At 39.1% G+C, this 20,320-nt stretch overlaps 2 protein-coding genes across 9 annotated transcripts in view; both read right to left on the bottom strand.

Annotated features, from left to right (window-relative positions):
• The window catches only part of AGL (amylo-alpha-1,6-glucosidase and 4-alpha-glucanotransferase), a 70,239-nt gene extending 68,987 nt beyond the window's left edge, over positions 1-1,252 (bottom strand). For 3 of the 8 annotated variants that reach the window (XR_013520297.1, XM_017969328.4, XM_002763996.7), the window contains exons 1-2: positions 918-1,252; positions 210-359 (exon numbers count right to left, since the gene is read on the bottom strand). Coding sequence is in view for 6 of the 8 variants with exons in the window: in XM_017969328.4 (XP_017824817.2) it covers positions 210-291 (82 nt within the window). In the remaining 2 variants the exon portion in view is untranslated. The other 5 variants (XR_013520296.1, XM_017969329.4, XM_078332668.1 and 2 more) reach the window with 2 other exon arrangements.
• A 3,597-nt stretch (positions 1,253-4,849) lies between these two features.
• Positions 4,850-20,320, bottom strand: part of LOC103790893 (uncharacterized) — an 89,546-nt gene continuing 74,075 nt past the window's right edge. Inside the window, exon 5 of the mRNA XM_078333129.1 lies at positions 4,850-12,537. The gene's annotated coding sequence lies outside the window, so the exon portion shown is untranslated. The remainder of the gene's footprint in view (positions 12,538-20,320) is intronic.

Raw genomic sequence — 20,320 nt, 5'->3', positions numbered from 1 at the left:
TTTATCCTAACATGAGGGATATGAAATATATTTAAATCAAATCAACATTTATTAATGATATATAGACAACACAGGACCATCTTTGCACAAATCAAGTTTTAGAAAGATCCTTGTAAATAACATTTATCTTAGAGCTTTAAAAAATTTGACAGGACTGCCAGTGATTTAAAAGTTTAAAAGACAAATGAGCCAGACAACTTGCTACTGACCTTGTTCAAGTCTGAAGAGGGTCTTTTCCAGCTTCTCCATTTCGTTCAGAAGTAAAATTCGAATCTGTTTACTGTGCCCCATTTTGGCTTCTAGAGAATTTGAAACCTTTCAGAAGAATTAAAAGAACTCCACAGTTGAATGAGTTATCCCTGTGAAACAAAAAGGAATTAAGATATCGAAAATAACTATTGCCTGAAACTCTCCAGAGCTGACAGCGGCACTTACATGTTCGAAGTGTGTTTTATCCCTAGCAGAGCAATGAAAGAGAATGAATCTTATCACAAATAAGATTCGAGGACGCAAATTAATAGTTGTTTCCTGCCTTTGAGCACAACGAGTAAGACAGAAATAAAAATGCTGTATTATAGATTCGTACAATTAAAAAATTAAAAACCTAGAGCATTCTCAGAGAAAAGCAATACATTCACGAAAGCCTGACGTCAGGGGGACATTCCCAGCCCCGAGCCACAGGGCTCTGTAGACTCCGAATGGCACTTCAGCTTACAAGAGATTAGTCTGCTCAAAGATAACAGGTGGGCGATCTCCACATTCCCAAATTCGGGTCGCCAGCCACCAATGGGGAGATGAGAACAGAGGGAAGCAGTTGTTGCCCCTGGAATAGCTGCCGTAGAAGAAGATGTACAGAGAGAGCTATAGATAGAAAGAATGCGTTTCCCCGCGAGGCCAGCGGCATTCCTAGCACTTACGCCGAGCAAGTTAGACGTGCAGCTTCTGGAGCACTGCGGGACCCGCGACTCCAGTGCTGGGGTCGGGGGAGGGGACCGGGAGAAGGAGAAGGGGAAAGACTGGCTACCCAGCGGCGCACAGAAGCCGCAGCCGAGGGAGGGCCGGACGCCGTGAAGGGCAAAGGGAGGGGCGGCGGCGGTCGGGGCAGGCCCGAGGCGGCTGCGTGAGGAACAGGCACCGTCTTGGCGACTCAGCCTCGCGCAGGATCCGGGGCACACCCAGGACCCCACCAGGCCTTGCGCACACTCGCCCCAGGTGGGAGCGGACCGTCCGCGGGCCCACTTCCGGGAGGTTCGCTCCGCTCGCCCCGACCGCTGGTCTCGCGAGAGAGTGGGCACCGCACCGTGTCAGTCGGCTCCGGGCCCGGGGAACTGGAGGAGGCTGAGGCCGAGACCGGAGCCGCTATTTCTCCTCGTCACCGGGAAGGTGCAGCGGCCGAGGCGCAGTCTGCCTTGAACAGCTTGCGAATTGTTGCACATTAAAATCCTGCGATACTAGACTGCGAGCTACGTTGAGCTGCGCAGTAGGATCTTTTGGTGGGAAGGGCTGAATGGTGAGGGGCAAATGACCCAGCTTCCAGTGCCTTTTGTACCACCGCATGTTTTGTTTCTCCGTTTTAATATTTTTTACTTGGCCTGAGTTCTCAGAGCCCTGACTTCTAAGTGTGGAAAATAAGAGACCTGGCTACACCATTGACATTCCATCCAACACGTGTCCATAATTTCTAGTGCTAACAGACAGGACACGTGTTCCTGATACAGACACTGTAGGTAAGGTGTGGCCAGTCTGCAAACCACCGAGAGTGCAAACACCACTGATACTTAACGGTGTCCGGGTGTACCCAGTGTTCACTAAATAGACCTGGAGATCGTCTGAGATTAAGCTGCACTATGTTAGGCCAGTAACTCAGGACTTTTTGCAGACGCTTGAGGAGATTTAATGCCTGAGGGTAAAGGAAAACCCATCTTCCAGGGATTTTGGAGGGCTCCTAATGGTCATGAGAAAATGAACCGAAGATTTGGTTAACTAAGCCTTGTGGGGGTGTGGAGAAGATTCTTGCATTCTTTATTGTGGTATGAGTGTAGGTCCAAAGAGGATATAGGTTAAAAAAAAAAAAAAAAACATACTGAAACGTTTGTTTCTGTAGATTTCTGAGAATGGCTAGTTGCAAATGGTCCATAACTGACTTTGGGAACCCACAGCTCATTTTCTGGCCTCTATTATTTGCCAAGCACATGAGGTCCTGGGAATCCAACAGTAAAATAGTCACTGCCCTCAAGGAACTCCTACATTTTATTCGTGAGAGAAAGATAAATTAAATAAACTATACAGGATATAATATATCCTAAATAATAGGAAGGATAGATGATAATATCCCAAATAATAGGAAGGATATTTTATATCCTATATGTAATAGGAAGGGGGAAGTGTGGAAGAGTAAGCAGAGAGAGGTTTACATTTCTAAATACAATGTTCAGTAAAGTGATGCCAAACTGAGAGAAAGAAGGAAGAAGATGTCCGAGGTAGGTTACATGTAGAGAGAGGTACAGGAAGTGCAAAGGCCATGAGTCAGGAGCATACTTGGTGAACCGAAGAAAGTCACCATAGCTGAGTGAAGAAGTCAGTGGTAAGAGATTAGGACAGACAGATGGGGCAGGAGAGGGGCTCGGGAGCACAGATGGGTGACCAGAACTTATAAGGCTTTGTAGGCAATTGCAAGGACTTGGGCTTTTAAACTTTGGAAAAAAGGAGCCATAGAGATTTTGAACAGAGGAGTGACATAATCTGATTGACCTTTTAAAAGGATTGCTCTGCAACTTTGGGAAATGGTTGAATACACTGTAGAGTGGTGCAAGGAAGGAAGCAAGTAAACCAGTTAGCAAGCTATTTTAGTTATCCAAGCAAGAGAAAGTGATTTGCATGTGTTTTGTGTGTTTGTGTGGGTGGGATGTGCTATAGCAATGAAAGTGGTGAGAAGTTGTTGAATTCTGGACTGTTATGAAGGTAGAACCTACAGCATTTGCTAGTGGAGAAAGGGGTCAAGGACGATTCCAAGGCTTTTGGCCTGAGGGACCAGAAAGCACTGTTCGATAGAAATATTAAGTGCCACATAGGTCACTTAAAAATTGCAAGTACCACATTTAAAAAAGTTTTTTAAATACAACAATTAGCTGTGCATGGTGGCGCACATCTGTAGTCCCATCTACCCTGGAGGTTGAGACAGAAGACTCACTTCAACCCGGGAGGCAGAAATTGCAGTGAACCCAGATCGCATCACTGTACTCCAGCCTGGGTGACAGAGCGAGACTGTCTCAAAAAAAAAACATTTTTTTTGAAAAAGGTGAAATTAATTTTAGCGATATAATTTGCTTAACTCAATATATCCAAGACATCATTTCAACATATAACCAATAGACAAAGTTATTTTATTTCATTTGAGACAGGGTCTCATTGTTGCCCAGGCTGGAGTGCAGTGGCACAATCACAGCTCACTGCAGCCTCAACTTCCTCCATCAGCCCCCCTCATCCATCCCCAGTAGCTGGGACTATAGGCACTTGCCACAATACCTGGCTTTTTTTTTTTTTTTTTGGTAGAGATGAGGATTCACTATATATCCCAGGCTGTTCTCCAACTCCTGGGCTCAAGTGGTCCTCCCACCTTGGCCTCCAAAAGTGCTGGGAATACAGGTGTGAGCCAGCAGGCCTGGTAAAAAAATTTATTAATGAGATATTTTACATTCTTTTTCCATACTAATTCTTCAAAATCTGATGTGTGTTTTATACTAACAGCATGACTTAATTCTGACAGCTGTATTTCAAGTGTTGAATAACTTCACTTGGCTGGTGGCTTACATACTGATAATGCAAGTGCAGAAGTTGCCATTTACTGAGAAAGGAAGAAAAAGACGAAGAATAGGATTGGAAGGTGAAAATCAGGAGGCTGTAGACATGCTAAGTTTGAGATGACTTTTAAACATTCTAGTGGCGATACTGAGTTAGTATTTGTAGCTCTGGTGTCCGAAGTAGTGGTTTTCAAGTTGTGAGCTGTGACCCATTGGTGAGCTTAAAAATCAATTTATTAATTGTAACCTGCAATTTAAAAAATAAAATAGAAAAGATCCAAATGCATTACATTTGGTAAAAGTATTATGTCACAAAACTTATGTTTCTGTTACTTCTGTTTTGTACTGATTCATGTATTCTTACTGGAAGGATTATGGTTAAAAACAAGATTGAAAGTGATTGTTTTAGATTGCATGATGTGTGAAATCATAATTCATGATTTATGAAGTGGTGCCTGGTGTTGAATCCCAGCTCTGCCACTAACTAGCTGTGAAGTTTTAGATAGTACTCAACCTCTTTGGGCTTTGGTTTTTGCAATTATAAAATGGGGATGAAAGTAGTATTTATTGTTAAGTAAATGAGGGCTTAGAACGGTGCCTTGTATACACTAAGTACTAGTGTACATACAAAAGTTAGCAGAGTGAGGCCCTGATCATGTTGTGAAAACAGTTCACGTTTATGTTTGTCTTCAAGTTCTCCCTTTCCACGCTTCTTCCCACTTTCAGTCTCTCTCATTACACTGCCCTACTGTTGATCACTGTTCTCCAGGGCTCCAAAATTGGCCTTTTCTGCTGTCCTTCCTCCAGCAAAACTCTCACTTTAATGCCCAATCTTGCAACTAGATATAAGGAGTAAAAGGGATCGATGGCATTAATTCCTTTAGTAGTGATTTATTCTCACACAAATGCTTGAATTTTAAATCCAAATGATCTTAATCTTGGAAATTTCATATTTTGAATGAAAATGAAGACTGTTAAGTAATGGAACCATGATTAGTATGATGTGCCTCTAAGATTGATTTTACAAGCTACATAGTGTCTTTTTAAAAAAAAAAAGAGTAGTCACAATATTGTACTATTTGTGAAGTTCTTGGAATGACAATGAATTTGCAGTCTAGGGCTACAGTGGTGCCATGTGCAGCCCTCATTTTAATGCACATTTGTCCTGTGCCTGTCCTGTGCATGACAGTGATCTATATATACACAATAATCTCATGCTGTAGTTGTCAGGAGAAGGCTCTCATTGAAAAACATCTGATGGATAACCTCAACTATTTGGCAGTGACTCTAGTGCTTTCTAACACATTGATGTTAATGCACTTGGGGAGTGGGAGGAGGGCTGTGATCAGAAGACTTTCTCCAGGTTTGGGTGTATGTGCATATGCTTTCTGAAAGGAAAAGAGTTATTTGGGGGTATTATTTATAATTAGGTGGTAATCCTGTGACCTTGTGGATCTGAAATGGATGGGGCTGCCTTATATTTGGTTTTGATATTCTTTGGCATTTTCTGTGCACTTTATTTTATGGTGCACCATTATTATAATGTCATAATTTTATTTGGTAAAATTCAGAGTCGTGTTTTCAGAATCCCTTCTAAATTGAACAATTTATTCTGTACTTTTGAAATATCCAGATATAGCCAGTGAGAAGCAAAAGGGAAGGTGGGAAAAGAAATAGAGTTGAAATTGGAGAAGTGGAAGACTTGAATATGATGATATAGAGGTATGGAAAATCGGAGAGAGTTTTTTAAAAATGAAATAGAAAACAGACTTCAGAGGCAAACAAACCTTGGATTAGTTTTAATCACTCTAAATCACAGTTGATTCACCCATAAAATAGAACAAGACCTCACTTGCAGGTTTGGCATGAATATTAGGTGAAAAAAAGAAAGCATTTGAAGCATCTATTATAGCACTTAACATATGGTAGACTTTTAATAATAGTTTTTTTTAAAAGAAGAGGTTACATTTAGTTGTCCTTGCTGGGTTAAAGTTGGTAGTCAGACAAAGCAGATGAAGAGAGGTTCCCAGTGCATGGCAGAGACCAAAGGTTTCAGAAAGTTTTTTACTTTGTGAAGAGGGGATATAAAAGTGAATTCAGAGAGCAAAGTCAGAGCCCAATGTTTCAGTCCAATTAGAAAACAGAGGAAAGGCAGAACCTAAGAATGAAATGAGGATTAGTCAGTATACAATAAACATTTATTAGAAAATGTATTGAGATGTACATAAATAGAGGTAAATATAGCTGCATTTCTATTCAAAACAAAACTTGAGCTCTTAGAGTTTGCATAGAAAAAGTCCTTTAAAAATTTCTAATCGTTGATAAATTAGCCAAAACAATGTATGGAATGCTGTGAATGTATGACAGGAGGATACTCAAGCAGCTTTTTTTTTTCCGGTGGTGATCTTTCCTTATGGAACCATCAGATCTTGTGAGACCTATTCACTAACACAAGAACAGCAGGGAAAGACTGCCCCCATGATTCAATTACCACCCACTGGGTTCCTCCCACAACATGTGGAAATTCAAGATGAGATCTGGGTGGAGACACAGCTAAACCATATCCATGGGTATGCAGTGATCTCTTTGAGACCATACTTTCTTTTTTTTTTTTTTTTTGCCAATCAGTTTGAGCTTATGAGGTTGCTCAGGTTAGCCTTGAACTGATGACCTCGCCTTCGCGAGCGCCATGACCTCCGGCGGGAGCCACTTTGGACCCCGAGACCATACTTTCAATTCTTCCAGAAGTAGAATTGCTGGATCACATAGTAATTCTATTTTTAACGGTTTGAGGAACCACCATAAGGTGTTCCACAGTGGTTGTAACATTTTATATTCCCATCAATGGTGCACAAAGATTTCAATTTCTCAATATCCTTACCAACACTTATTTTCTATTTTTTGTTTTTTTATAGTAGCCATCCTGGTAGATGTGAGATGGTATCTCATTGTGTTTTTGATTTGCATTTCCCTAATATGTAGTGATGTTGAACAATTTTTTTATATGCTTACTGACCATTTGTATATCTTTTGGAGACATGTCTATTTAAGTCTTTTGCTCATTTTTGAATTGTTTTTCTGTTGTTGAGTTTTAGATTAGTTCATTACATATTCTAGATATAAATCCCTTATCAGATATATGATTTTAAAATATTTTCTCCCATTCTGTAGGCTGTCTTTTCATGCTACTGATAATGTCCTTGGATGCACAAAAGTTTGACATTTTAATGAAATTCAATTTATCTCTTTGCTTTTCGCCTGTGTCTTTGGTGTCATATTCGTTGCCAAATTCAATAGCATGAAGATTTTGTACTATATTTTCTTCTGACAATTTTATAGTTTTAACTCTTTTGTTAGGTCTTTGATTCATTTTGAATTAATTTTTGTATATGGGTTTAGGTAATAGTCCATTTTCATTCTTTTGCCTGTTTCAGTTTTTCCAGCACTATTTGTTGAAAAGACTGTCCTTTCCCCACTGAATGGTCTTAGTATTATTGTAAGAAAACATTGACTATACATACTGGGGTTTATTTCTGAGCTCTCTATTCTATTTTATTTGTCTATTTATCTGTCTTTATGCCTGTACTGCACTGTTTCAATTATAGTGAGTTTTAAAATCAGGAAATGCGAGTCCTCCAATTTTCCTTTTCAAGATTGTTTTACCCCTTCAGGGTCCCTTAAGATTCCTTATGAATATTAAAACTGATTTTTCTGTTTCTGTTAAAAAAAAAAAAAGGTCACCGGGATTTTCATAGGGATTGCATTGGATCTGTAGATCACTTTGGGTAGTATTGACATTTTGACAATATTAAGTCTTCTAATCCATGAACATGGGATGTTTTTTCATTTATTTATGTCTTTCTTTATTTACCAATGTTTTATAGTTTTCAGTGTACACATCTCTTACTTTCTCAGTTTAGTTAATTCCTAAGTTTTTAAATGCTATTTTAAACAGAATTGTTTTCTTAATTTCTCTTTGTATTGTTCGTTATTAGTGTATCAAGATGCAACTGATTTTTTGCATTGACTGTATCCTGCTGCTTTGCTGAATTCATTTATTCTAAGTTTTTTGGTGTATGGTATCTTTAGAGTTTTCTACATATCATATCTGTGAACAGAGAAAATTTTACTTCTTCCTTTTATTTCTTTGAATTGATCAATTGCTCTGGCCAGGACTTCCAGTATGTTGACTAGAAGTGGTGAAAGTGGATATCCTTGCCTTGTTCCTGACCTTAGAAGAAAAGCTTTCAGCCCTTCACTATTGTGTATGATGTTTGCTGTAGATTTTTTTACATATGGCTTTTATTATGTTGAGGTATTTTTCTTCTATCCTAGTTTGCTGAGTGTTTGTATCATAAAGGATGTCGAATTTTGTCAAGAGCTTTTTCTGCATCGAGATGATTGTTTTTCATTTTTTATGTTTTACTTTTTTTTTTTTTTGTGAGACTCACTGTGTTGCCCAGACTGGAATGCAGTGGCATGATCTCAGCTCACTGCAACCTCCACCTCCCTGGTTCAAGCAATTCTCCTGCCTCAGCCTCCCAATTAGCTGGGCTACAGGTGTGTACCACCATGCCTGGTTAATTTTTCTATTTTTAGTAGAGATGGGGTTTCACCATGTTGGCCAGGTTGGTCTTGAACTCCTGACCTCAAACGATATGCCCGCCTGGGCCTCCGAAAGTGCTGGGAATACAGGTGTGAGCCACAGTGCTCGGCCACTTTAGTTTCCGAAGAATACACATTTTCTTTTCCTGTCAAAGGACCATCGGAAAGGATAAGGGACTTGAATTTGCTATATCTCATAGCAGCATGGTAAATTTATGGTTAGTATGGTGTTAACCATGATGCATTTACTGTCTTTTCAAAAGCAGACCTCTTCTCATTAACTTTGGTTAGGTTTTTTATTCTCAGTTTTGAAAAGGAATTGATTTGATAGCTGGTTTTGTGTGTCTTTTACCCAGCTTAGAAGGGTGGAAAACAAATCTCTCAAAACAAAACTCTTAGAGTGGAAGAATTCCTAAGAATATGTCAGGTATCCTGACCTAACAATTAAATATATGTCCTACCAGTGAGTGAGCTTATTGAGAGGAAAATAATATCTTTTCTCTGGAATCCCCAGTACCTAGAACATATACCTGTTGTTTAGAAAATAATAACATCTTGGGAAGGAATCCAAGAACAGTATATCACTTGCCCTTTCTTCCCTCTCCTTTTCCCAAGATAGAGTACATCAAACTCAGTAACTTCGGGGCCGGGTGTGGTGGCTCACGCCTGTAATCCCAGCACTTTGGGAGGCCGAGGCGGGTGGATCACGAGGTCAAGAGATCAAGACCATCCTGGTCAACATGGTGAAACCCCGTCTCTACTAAAAAGTACAAAAAATTAGCTGGGCATGGTGGCACGTACCTGTAATCCTAGCTACTCAGGAGGCTGAGGCAGGAGAATTGCCTGAATCCAGGAGGTGGAGGTTGCGGTGAGCCGAGATCACACCATTGCACTCCAGCCTGCGTAACACTAGCAAAACTCCATCTCAAAAACAAACAAACAAACAAACAACTCAGTAACTTCCATATTAATTGACTGTGAAGTATAAATATGAAAACATTTGAGTTCTACAAATAGTGCAAAAGTGAACAGTTATGACATTTGACAAAGTATTGTTGAATTGAAAGTAGAATTTGGTATTAAGAAAGGATTGCCCTCTCTCATGTACTCCATGTCATCATAGATTGCTTTCTCTTTTCAAAGCTATATAGACTCATGCATTATCCACCTCTTAAGAGTTAAGTTGATAGATTGTCTGAGGGTACGTGGCTAAACAGTAATTAAAGCCTGAATTGGAAAATAAAAATACTTTGACTATTCCCTCAAAGTAGGTCATTATTTCATACAGGTCATCACATAGTACATTATGTAAAAATAAAAATAGATGAAGTATAATCTATGAGTGATACCTGTATAGATTCTCAGTTTGATGACCAACGCAACCTAACTTCCCAGAGCACTTGACAAAACTATTTCACTGCCAATCAAGTAAACTTAGGGGAAAGGTCAGTGGCATAACTACAAAGGCCAGTCTATTTTGACTACCTAAGGTTTAAAAAAAGCCCTCTTCTCAATTTACGGTGACTGTGGGAGTCATTTTCCTGCTTACACAGTGGTAAAGGTTTTGTATATCGTAAATGCAACATAGCAAAAACTCAACAGAATATTAAATTAAATTAATCAGCACTTTGGAAAGTTTATTCCAAACATAGAATATGTATTCTGTCAAGGTAAATGATTACTTCATTGATTACATAGAAAAATACTAATATGTTATTTTCTATGTTTAAAAAGTATTTTACTGGAAATAATTTATATAGAGATTCAAACATAATAAAGTTACATTTTTAAAAGATATAAGGCTTAAATTTGATAATAATGGTATTTTAAAGTGCAAATGTATGAAATATACATTAAATTCAGAACCAGTTCAAAATTGTCTGAACTGATTTTGTAAATCATGCCATTTTTATTTAATCTATCCTGTAGGATCCATCTTGACTTATCTCCTTTCTTTTTTTTTTGAGACAGAGTCTTGCTCTTTTGCCCAGGCTGGAGTGCCATGGTATGACCTCAGCTCACTGCAACTTCCACCTCCCAGGTTGAACTGATTGTCCTGCCTCAGCCTCCCCTGCATCTAGGATTACAGGCATCTGCCACCATGCCTGGTTATTCTTTGTTTGTTTGTTTCTTACTAGAGACGGGGTTTTGCCGTGTTGGTCAGGCTGGTTTCAAACTCCTGACCTCAGGTGATCCACCTGCCAGGTGAGCCCTTGCACCTGGCCCTTGACTTATCTCTTTCCTTCTCAAGGCTTTTGATATTATAAATTAATTTTTATGTTATAAAATAAAATTTAAAAAGTCATAAAAATTTGAGATACTTTCTAATTCTCTCATGTCATATCTTAATAATAAAACTAAAATCAAAATGTCAAGCAACATTCTTGCATTCATAGTTCTGTACTGTTTAGAAGGCACAGTGACATTAAAGGATCACTAGGGTACATATCAGGAAAGAGGACTATAGATCATGCTGAGCCACCAACTGGCTGTGTAGGCCAGCCACTCTCAGAGCCTTCCTTTTGTATCAATACAATTATCTCTAATAGAAAATGCATAAATAAGAGAAAATGTACATCATCAGTAGAATGTACGATGAGGTACTAGCCATACTTCAGAAATTATAGGAATTTGTGCTAAACACAGTGCTGATGATACTGAATTTTAGGAAGACTTGAAGGGCTTTTGGGCAACCTAATCCATGAGATAACTGCTTGCTGGGCAGAATATCGAGGAAGCACTGGTGTGCCCTCACTGACTTGCCCTCATTCAGTGATGTAAGTAATCATGGGATGAGAAAAGGCTTTGGGGATGTTGAGACTCCCAGCAAGTCTTCCTCTCCCAAAGAAGTTACAGGAATCCTGGGGGACCCACATGGGAACCAAAAATGTAGGAGAGAGTTCTGATCTTTAGACCATTAATGCATTGTACTTGCTTTTTAATTTAATTTAATTTAATTTATTATATTTCAATAGTTTGGAAGGAACAGGTTGTTTTGGTCACATGGATAACTTTTCTAGTGATGATTTCTGAGATTTTGGTGAACCAGTCACCCAAGCAGTGTACACTGTACCCGGTGTGTAGTCTTTTACCCCTCACTGCCCTCCCACACTTCCCCTCAAGTCCTCAAAGTCCATTGTATCATTCTTGCACCTTTGTATCCTCATAGCTTAGCTCCCACTTGTAAGTAAGAACATACAATGTTCGGTTTTCCTTTCCTGCATTACTTCACTTAGAATAATGATCTCCAACTCCATCCAGATTGCTGTCAATGCCATTTTTTTGTTCCCTTTTATGGTTGAGTAGTATTCCATGGTATACATATACACACACACACACCACTATGTATATGTATATATCTCAATCACACTTTCTTTATCCACTCATTGGTTGATGGGCATTTGGGCTGGTTCCATGTTTTTGCAATTGCAAATTGTGCTGCTATAAGCACATGTGCAAATATCCTTTTCGTATAATGACTTCTTTTCCTCTGGGTAAATACCAAGAAGTGGGATTGCTGGATCAAATGGTAGTTCTACATCTAGTCCTTTAAGGAATCTTCATACTGTTTTCCACAGTGGTTGTACTAGTTTACATTCCTGCCAGCAGGCAAAATACCTGGGTCCCAGAAATCATATTGTCTAGGATTCTCCATCGTATTGTCTAGGACTCTCCACCAGGTTCTAACCTTAGTTGCAGAATTGGAACACAAATCAGGCCTGGAGTAGTTGGAGGAACAGCGGGAATTAGGTCTGGGGTTTAGGAAAGAGACAGTTCCTATTTAGTAGGCTGAGGTATGTTACCCCAATGTGAAACACAGGAAAACAGGTTAATTGTAGATTTTTAAAGGTATCCTAGACATGGTCCTCATCTGCTGATCACATATCTTTAGTTCTCCCTGCTGGACAGAGTACAAGTGGGCAGGGAAGAAGAAACTTACAAGGTATGTGCTTTACCTGAGACTCAAATGAGACATTCTGCTCAAGCAAGTTCACAGATTCACAACTGTGAAGTTTCCACATGTTACCTATGTAAAATATATACCACTGCATTTTATAGTAATCTCCTGGTGTATTTTCATGATATATTGCCAGATGAACATGTACTGCTTCATTAGTGCTTCTTGGACTATCTGAAAAATAGCACAGATATTCCTATGACAGTGTTAATAGGTTTGATTGACATGAGCAAAAATTAATGGAATGACTCATAGGTAAAGATAGCAAACTCTGTTTTCCCATGCCACCAGTATTCTAATCTTGTATAGGTCTGTATGTTTCTATGGCTGAACAAATATGTGGAGACTTGCTATTTGGGTTCAGTGGATGCTATGTTGTCAGGAGTCATCAGTACTTCACTGTTCAAAGTGTGACCCGAGGACCAGCAGCATTGGTGTCATCAGGGAACTTGTTAGAAATGCAGAATCTCAGGCCTAATGCTAGACTTGCTGAATCAGCGTGTGCATGTTAACAGTCTCTCCAGGTGATTTGGAAGTACATTCAAGTTTGAGAAGCACTGGGCATGCCATTGTGCCTCACGTGCTTCCATTTTTGGGATTCCTTACTTCCTACTTTTCTCAGATCTGCAGGCCATTAGATAGCCAATTCACCTGGATACTTTAACAATTCTAAAACCTATAACTTTGTGTGGCCTAAGCTGTCTCTCTCTCTTATGTCAGAGAAGGAGGGCTTCTTTTCTTTTGCATTCCCTGTATTTTTTTTTTTACCTCTTTCTCCTTGATGTTTATTTTTTTGGAGGCAAAGCATGACCTTTAACTTTCAGGGGACGCATTTGCTCTATGATCAACCTGATGACTCTTTTCTTTCTCTCATGGCATCTCCCTGAAGAACATTCGTATTCTGAAATTCTGTTGACTATTGAATTCTATACGAAAAGGCAAGTTGCCCATTAATTTCGATATTGCATATTTTTAGGTAGCTTTAGAGTATCCTTTAAACAAAAAACGCCACAGACAAAGACTAGTTGGTAGCTTTCTCTGTCAAGTCCAGCTTTTTGTTTGGTTTGACTTTTCACAACATAATAGAAATTTTGGGACCTTAGAAATTTCATCTCTTCCAGCAGTAGTTATATTTTCTGTGTCTTTGCCATAGGTCTCCTGTTATTTTATTCTTTAACTCTAAGCCAATTAAGGGGAAAAAAATCTCTATTGGACATTTTCTCCTTTCTGTTTTCTTTACTTTGTTTTCTATTTGCCCACCCCCCCATCTTTGTTATAAAAGGAAAAAAAAAACCCTCATGGAACATGCCACCATTTTGGAATGTAGGTATTTATATATACTATTTTTCTTATGTATCAGAAGTCGCATTTAGAAATATTCTCTGTAAGTTAAACTTAAACCGTTTTAGTTGGTAAGTGCCAACAACATTATGGTTTGTTTCATAAGAATTCGCTTCACTTTGAAGCCATATCCTCTGTTTCTTCATTTTCTTTAAAAACCACACAGGATGATGAAGAAATAAAAAGAGAGACATCTGCTAAAATATACATACAACAAGCTATTCTAAATGTAATTTATTGAACAATATACAAAATTTTATAACAAGGAGTGACATTGTCTGAAAGTGTCTCCCGTAGCTCACTCTGAACCAATAGACTACCTAGAACAAGGAATTATTCTTCAACTGGTGGGAGAAGCCATGTTTGAACTCAATTTCCTAGAAAACTGATGGCATTATTTCACCGTCTTGTAGGAGCTACAACTTCCCATGGTCCCCATTGTTCTTGGGTGCTGTACAGCGGGCTTTCAGTTGCCTCCTCCAACTAGTTAACTGCCAACCCAGACTGCCTAACATTCAAGTTGTCTGATTATTTCTTCTGATAAAGTTACTTGCTCTGCAAGGAAATGCAGGAAAGAATAGCAGTAGGGGGGAGCCTCTTCCCTGCAACACTAGACTGAGTCTCCATCAGATGATCCTGGCCCCTGCATACTGCTTCCTGGGAACAGTGGGCGAATCAAAGGACCTGTGAATTGTTTTGTTGCTGACCCCTTGAGTTTGTGTATTTCTTAACCTTTATAATGTGATATTGCGAAATTCATCCCGAGCTCTGGTGAACCTCAGATGGCCACCACAAAGAGACCCATCTTGCACAACACTTGTACCGGTGATAATCAAAGCTTGTCCTGCTTGTATCCTGAGTACCCTGTTATTAGTGTTGGGACAGTTCATTTAACTGCTCTGTATTTCAGTTTGCACACTTGTAACATGGATTGCAGCCACTAGCATATTCACATTTTGCCTTGGAAAAAACATTCGATATATGTTCATTAATTTATACATTCTTCCAATTCACCTGTCTCCCTTATCTACATCTCTTCTTGCCCAGTGAAGATTCCATGATATATTTTTAATAATACTTTTGCCATTACTCTAATCTCCTGCCCACTTCTGTCTTTATTATGGCATCTGCTGAGGAAGACTGCAACCATGGATAAGCCAAACTATCTGCCTTCTCTGCATCAGTGCCTGAGCAACCAAGCACTGCTATAGAGACTTCTGCAATAGGGCATATTAATTTCATACATAAAAAATTAAAGCAATTTCAAATTGTCTTTAACATTGTACAGTAAGCCTATACCTACTCTCAGTCAACTTTTCTTCCACTTTTTATAATTATTCCAAACCTTCTTCTTCTCATTCCTATGATTCTCCGAAGATATTCTTGACTCCTTTTTTTTTCAGCATTAGCAACCCCTTATCCTCCAGGGATACGTTCCAAGACCCCCAGTGGATGTCTGAAACCTACGATGCAGGTAGCGTCTTTAGCGTGCCTACACTGAATGAAGGGATGATTCGTGTAGCAAATGGGGCAGCACTGAGATTTCATTATGCTGCTCAAGATGGCATGCAATTTAAAACCTATGAATTATTTCTGGGATTTTCCATTTAATATTTTTGGACCATGGTTGATGATGGGAACCGAATCCAGGGAAACTGAAACTGTCGAAAAGGGGGACTACTGTATAGCGAAAAATAAAAGCCGTTAAATCGTGTTTTTAACACACAACCCTAAGTATATCTCTGTCCGTATTTTTCTATTTTTCTTCTCTCACAATATAGGTGTAATTATCTCTAAGACTAAATTTTCTTCTGGTCCTTTTATTTTGTCCCCTCCCACCTTCTCAGGGGCCTAAAGTTACAGATTATCTTTATTCTCTATATTCAAACTCTCCCTCAATTGCCACTTTGGAAAACAGGCTCAATTTTCTCCCAATTAAGACAAAGAAAGACAATTCTCACTTCATTCCCTCATTCCCTTCTAGCTATCTCCGGAGTTCTTCCTCTTTACAGGCAAACTTTTTAAAAGTTGTCTATACTTGCTGTTTCTGTCTCTGCCTCTACTCACTTCTAAACCCTCTGTGCGCTTCACTTCTGCCTGTATCACTCTATGGCAGGGTTTCTCAACCTCAGCACCATTGGCAGTTTAGGCCAGGGAATTCTTTTTTTCTGTGGGATACCATCCTGTGCATTTTAGGGTGTTAAGCACCACCCCTGGACCTGATCCACTTAATAGGAGTAGCAGTCCTCTCTCCCCAATGGTGACAACCAATAATGTCTTCAGGCATTGCCAAATGACCCCTGCAGGGCAAAATCACCCCTGGTTGAGAACCATTGCTCAGTCTCCTTTGTATAACAACTTCCGCTAAGGTTACTAATGGCTTTCACATTGTTAAATCCCATTTCTCATCTTAATATCTCATTGGCATCTAGTATCGTCAATCTCTCTTTCTTTTTTTTTTTTTTAATTGAGACAGAGTCTCTGTCACTCAGGCTGGAGTGCAGTGGCATGATCTCAGCTCACTGCAACCTACACCTCCCAAATTGAAGCGATTCTCCTGCCTTAGCCTCCCAAGTAGCTGGAATTACAGGGGCCTGCCACGATACCCGGCTAACTTTTTTATTTCTAGTAGAGATGAGGTTTCATTATGTTGGCCGGGCTACTCTTGAACTCTTTATTTCAGGCGATACACTTGCCTCAGGCTCCCAACGTGTTGGGATTACAGGTGTGAGCCACCGTACGGGGCCCTACAACCTCTTCTTTCTTGAAACATTTTCTCTTACCTCCAATGACAACATTCTCTTAATTTTCCTCTTACCTCTTGGATTGTTCTCTCTCTCTCTCTGTTACAAAAGTTTCCTTTGTAGCTTTATCCACTCCCAACTGACATTTAAATGCTGGTATTCTCTTCTTCTGCCTTTTAAAAATCATTTAAAAAATGATTCTACTATGCTATTTTTAGTTGTACAACCTTGCTATAGTCACTGTTTTTTTCTTACATTTTATTTCTTTCCAGGACAGTCTTTCTGAATGTAGATATAGTCACTATTTTTATTTGTACAGACTATGCTAAGACGTAGGAGATTTCCTAATGCTAGGATAATTCAAACAATATTTTATGTTGGTTGAGTTAATTAAAAGAGAATGAGTGAGGTCAGAGTCTTTGACTTAAACTATTACAAATTTGAAGAATATATTTGAATTTAAATTCCTGTATTAAATATATAAAAAGTAGATGTAATTTTTTTGTAGGACAATAAAAACAAACATCTTGGAAGTTCAGAATTACATAACAATGAATTATTTTAGCTTTGAAAATATCACATGAATATATACTTAAGAGGGGAGGACTAGGTGCAGTGGCTCATGTCTGTAATCCCAGAAGTTTGGGAGACCAAGGTGGGCGGATCACCTGAGGTCAGGAGTTTGAGACCAGCCTGACCAACATGGCGAAACCCCATCTCTCTCCCCCCACCAAAAAAATTAAAATTAATAAGGGGGAAAATAAATAAATAAAACACTATATCACAGAAGATATTATAAATAACTCTCAAGAACTAAATTTTATGATAACATGATACCAAATAAATGTTAATCTGACAAGAAGACCTGAGGAAACATGCACATAAGAATATTTTTCTGGCTCTGAGTTTGCTGGGTTCTTTGAATTGTTAAGAATTATTTTTGTATTTTTTTTTAATTTATTTTTGAGATAAGGTCTTGCCCTGTCACCCAGGCTGGAGTGGAGTGGCACAATCATGGCTCACTGCAGCCTTGACTTCTGGGGCTCTAGCGGTCCTTCCACCTCAGCCTCCCTGAGTAGCTGGGACCACAGGCACACACCACCATGCTTAGCTAATTTTTGTATTTTGGGGAGAGATGGACTTTCACCATTTTCCCAGGCTGGTCTCAAACTCCTGAACTCAAGTGATCCACCTGCTTCAGCCTCCCAAAGTATTGGGATTATAGGCGTGAGTCACCACACCTGGTCACAATCATTTTTTGACATTAATAATTTGACAAATACCCCGCCAAATCTAAAGCCTTGAAGAAATATTGGCAAAACAGTATGATATTACCATTTGTATTAGTCAGCTAAGCCTGCCATAACAAAATACCACAGACTTTGTGGCTTAAACAACAAAAAATTATTTCTCATGGTTCTGGAGGCTGAGAAGTCCAAGATCAAGGTGCCAGCCAACTTGATTCCTAGCAAGGGCTGACTTCCTGGCTTGCAGATGGCTGTTTCTCACTGTCATCACATGGCAGAGAGAGAGAACTCTGTTGCTTTTTTTCTTTTCTTATAAAGACACCAGACCTACCTGATTAGGATCCCCCCCACTCCGCCCCATCCTTATGACCTCATTTAACCTTTATCACTATTCAAAAGAAGGAAACAATATTTTTATTTGGGTGAAAATGCCAAAAGCTTTCAAAGGAGGAGACTTTTAAGACTGGCTTTGAAGGGTTTGGATGTGCAGAGTGGGAAGGAAAATTATACCAGGATTTGGATATTATATGGGGGCAGCAGAAGGACTGCAGGATCTGTGTAGGGGTAGTGGGGATTTCAGGTTGATTGACCTAGAATGTGAGAAGAAAATGAATGAAAAAGGGTGATTTCAAGTCTTCGAAGAAGCTGAATGATAAGCTATGGAGTTTGTATATTTTTCTGTGAACAACAGGAACATACTATTTTTAAAAAGAGTGCTATGATCAGAGTTATTTTCTAGAAGATTTAATCTGACAAGGCCTTCAAGTGTGTGAAATTGGCAGCTTAATACTGTTCTGGTTGGGAGGCTATATTAATAGCCAGGAGTTAATGAGAGCCTGATCTGTAGTAGCAGTACCAGGTATTAACCAGTGAGTCAAACATCAGGCCTTCCTCAATAAGCCAGGAATCTAATTGGTGAAACATACAAATAAATAATTACAGTGTAATGAGACAAGTACTATGATAAGATTCAACTCACCTGTAATATATAACAGTTCTAAACTTGATTGCCTAATAAAATATCTGCAATATTTACAAAGCCAAAAATATATAAATAGAACTGCAGAGAGAAATGGACAAATCCACAGTCACAGTGGAATAGCTCACATTAGGTTAAGAAGAAAAAATACATGAAAGATATAGAAGATTTGAATAACACAGGTAGCTGTATTGATGTAGGCTCAGTACAGAGAGCAGTATTATTGGCTCAGAGAACAAGAGAACTAGAGAACACATATGAATGTTGTTTCTCCTTTCCCCTTGACCAAATTCTTTTTCACAGTTATCATTCTCTTACTTATCAAAAGAAAGGGTTACCTCTTATCCATATGAAATTTTTTCTTCCTTCCTTCCTTCCCTCCCTCCCTTCCTTCCTTCCTTTTTTTTTTTTTTTTTTTGGAGTTTCGCTCTGTCGCCCAGGCTGGAGTGTGGTGGCATGATCTTGGCTCACTGTAACCTCTGCCTCCTGGGTTCAAGTGATTCTCCTACCTCAGTCTTCTGAGTAGCTGGGACTACAGTCATGAACCATCATGCCCAGCTAATTTTTGTATTTTTAATAGAGACAGGGTTTTACCATGTTGGCCAGGCTAGTCTTGAACTCCTGACCTCAAGTGACCTGCCCACCTTGGCCTCCCAAAGTGCTGGGATTACAGGCATGAGCCATCGCACCCGGCCATCATTAGAAATTTTCTATGATGCATTCCCTTGTAGTATTAAAATACTTCAAAAGAAAAATTTAAATAGTGATGTTGAAGAAGTCTCTTTTAATCATAGCACATATACCCTGCTAGGCCATAGTCTTTCCATGGCTGATATGAATGTCTGTTAAGGATGAGACATAATATTAGAAATGGGGTAATTTCACACTTTGGGGGATATACCAAATTCAATAGTATGTTGTAGTTGGAGTGATGATAGTTTTTGCCTGATTACCTCATCCATCACACTCCCACTATTACCAAATCACGAGTTACACTTGAGAGAGTCACATCAGAGCAACACACTCACTTAGGTGGATGAGAAAGGGGGACAGGAAGGACTTGGCAGGGTTGGCCCAGGTACTGTAACAGTAGCCCTGTCAATCAATGGGCTGGAGTCTCTGAACGCTGCCCCAGCAAAAAGCACTTACTGACTAGAAACTGGGAGGAAATGACAGATGTGGCTTAACCAGTAGTTACCAATAATGACGAAACAGAAGCTTGTCTACACTATCAATAATAAAATTAAGATACATCACCTATGCAGAAAAAAAGTCTCAATCAGCTTTCTATTTTTTTCAGAGAAAATGATTAGAAAGGCATTGCCATTTGAAGTGGTGATTAAAAGTATCCAGCCAAAAACTGTAAAAGAAGTGCTATAGAGTGATGAATAACATTGTGATATCATTTTTCTGAGTTATATGATGTTTGTAGAATTTATCTTTTAAAATTTTGTAATTTGTTGAGATTTTGTTTTCCTATTAAATATTTACTTTCATATCTATTTTTTTCCTTTTCTTTCACTGGTTTCTCCTGAGAAAACATACCTAATTTTTTTAAGGATAGTGTTGTATTATTTTACTGTAAGAGGTGTGCACCTTAAATTATATAGGCTTCAGGCTGAAGAAACCCAAGTCCATCCCTAGGC

This window comes from Callithrix jacchus, chromosome 7 (genome assembly GCF_049354715.1).
Source record: "Callithrix jacchus isolate 240 chromosome 7, calJac240_pri, whole genome shotgun sequence".
Taxonomy (NCBI): Eukaryota; Metazoa; Chordata; class Mammalia; order Primates; family Cebidae; genus Callithrix; species Callithrix jacchus.
Note: the sequence above shows the minus strand (reverse complement) of the source record. Positions and strands in the feature narration are given on the sequence as shown.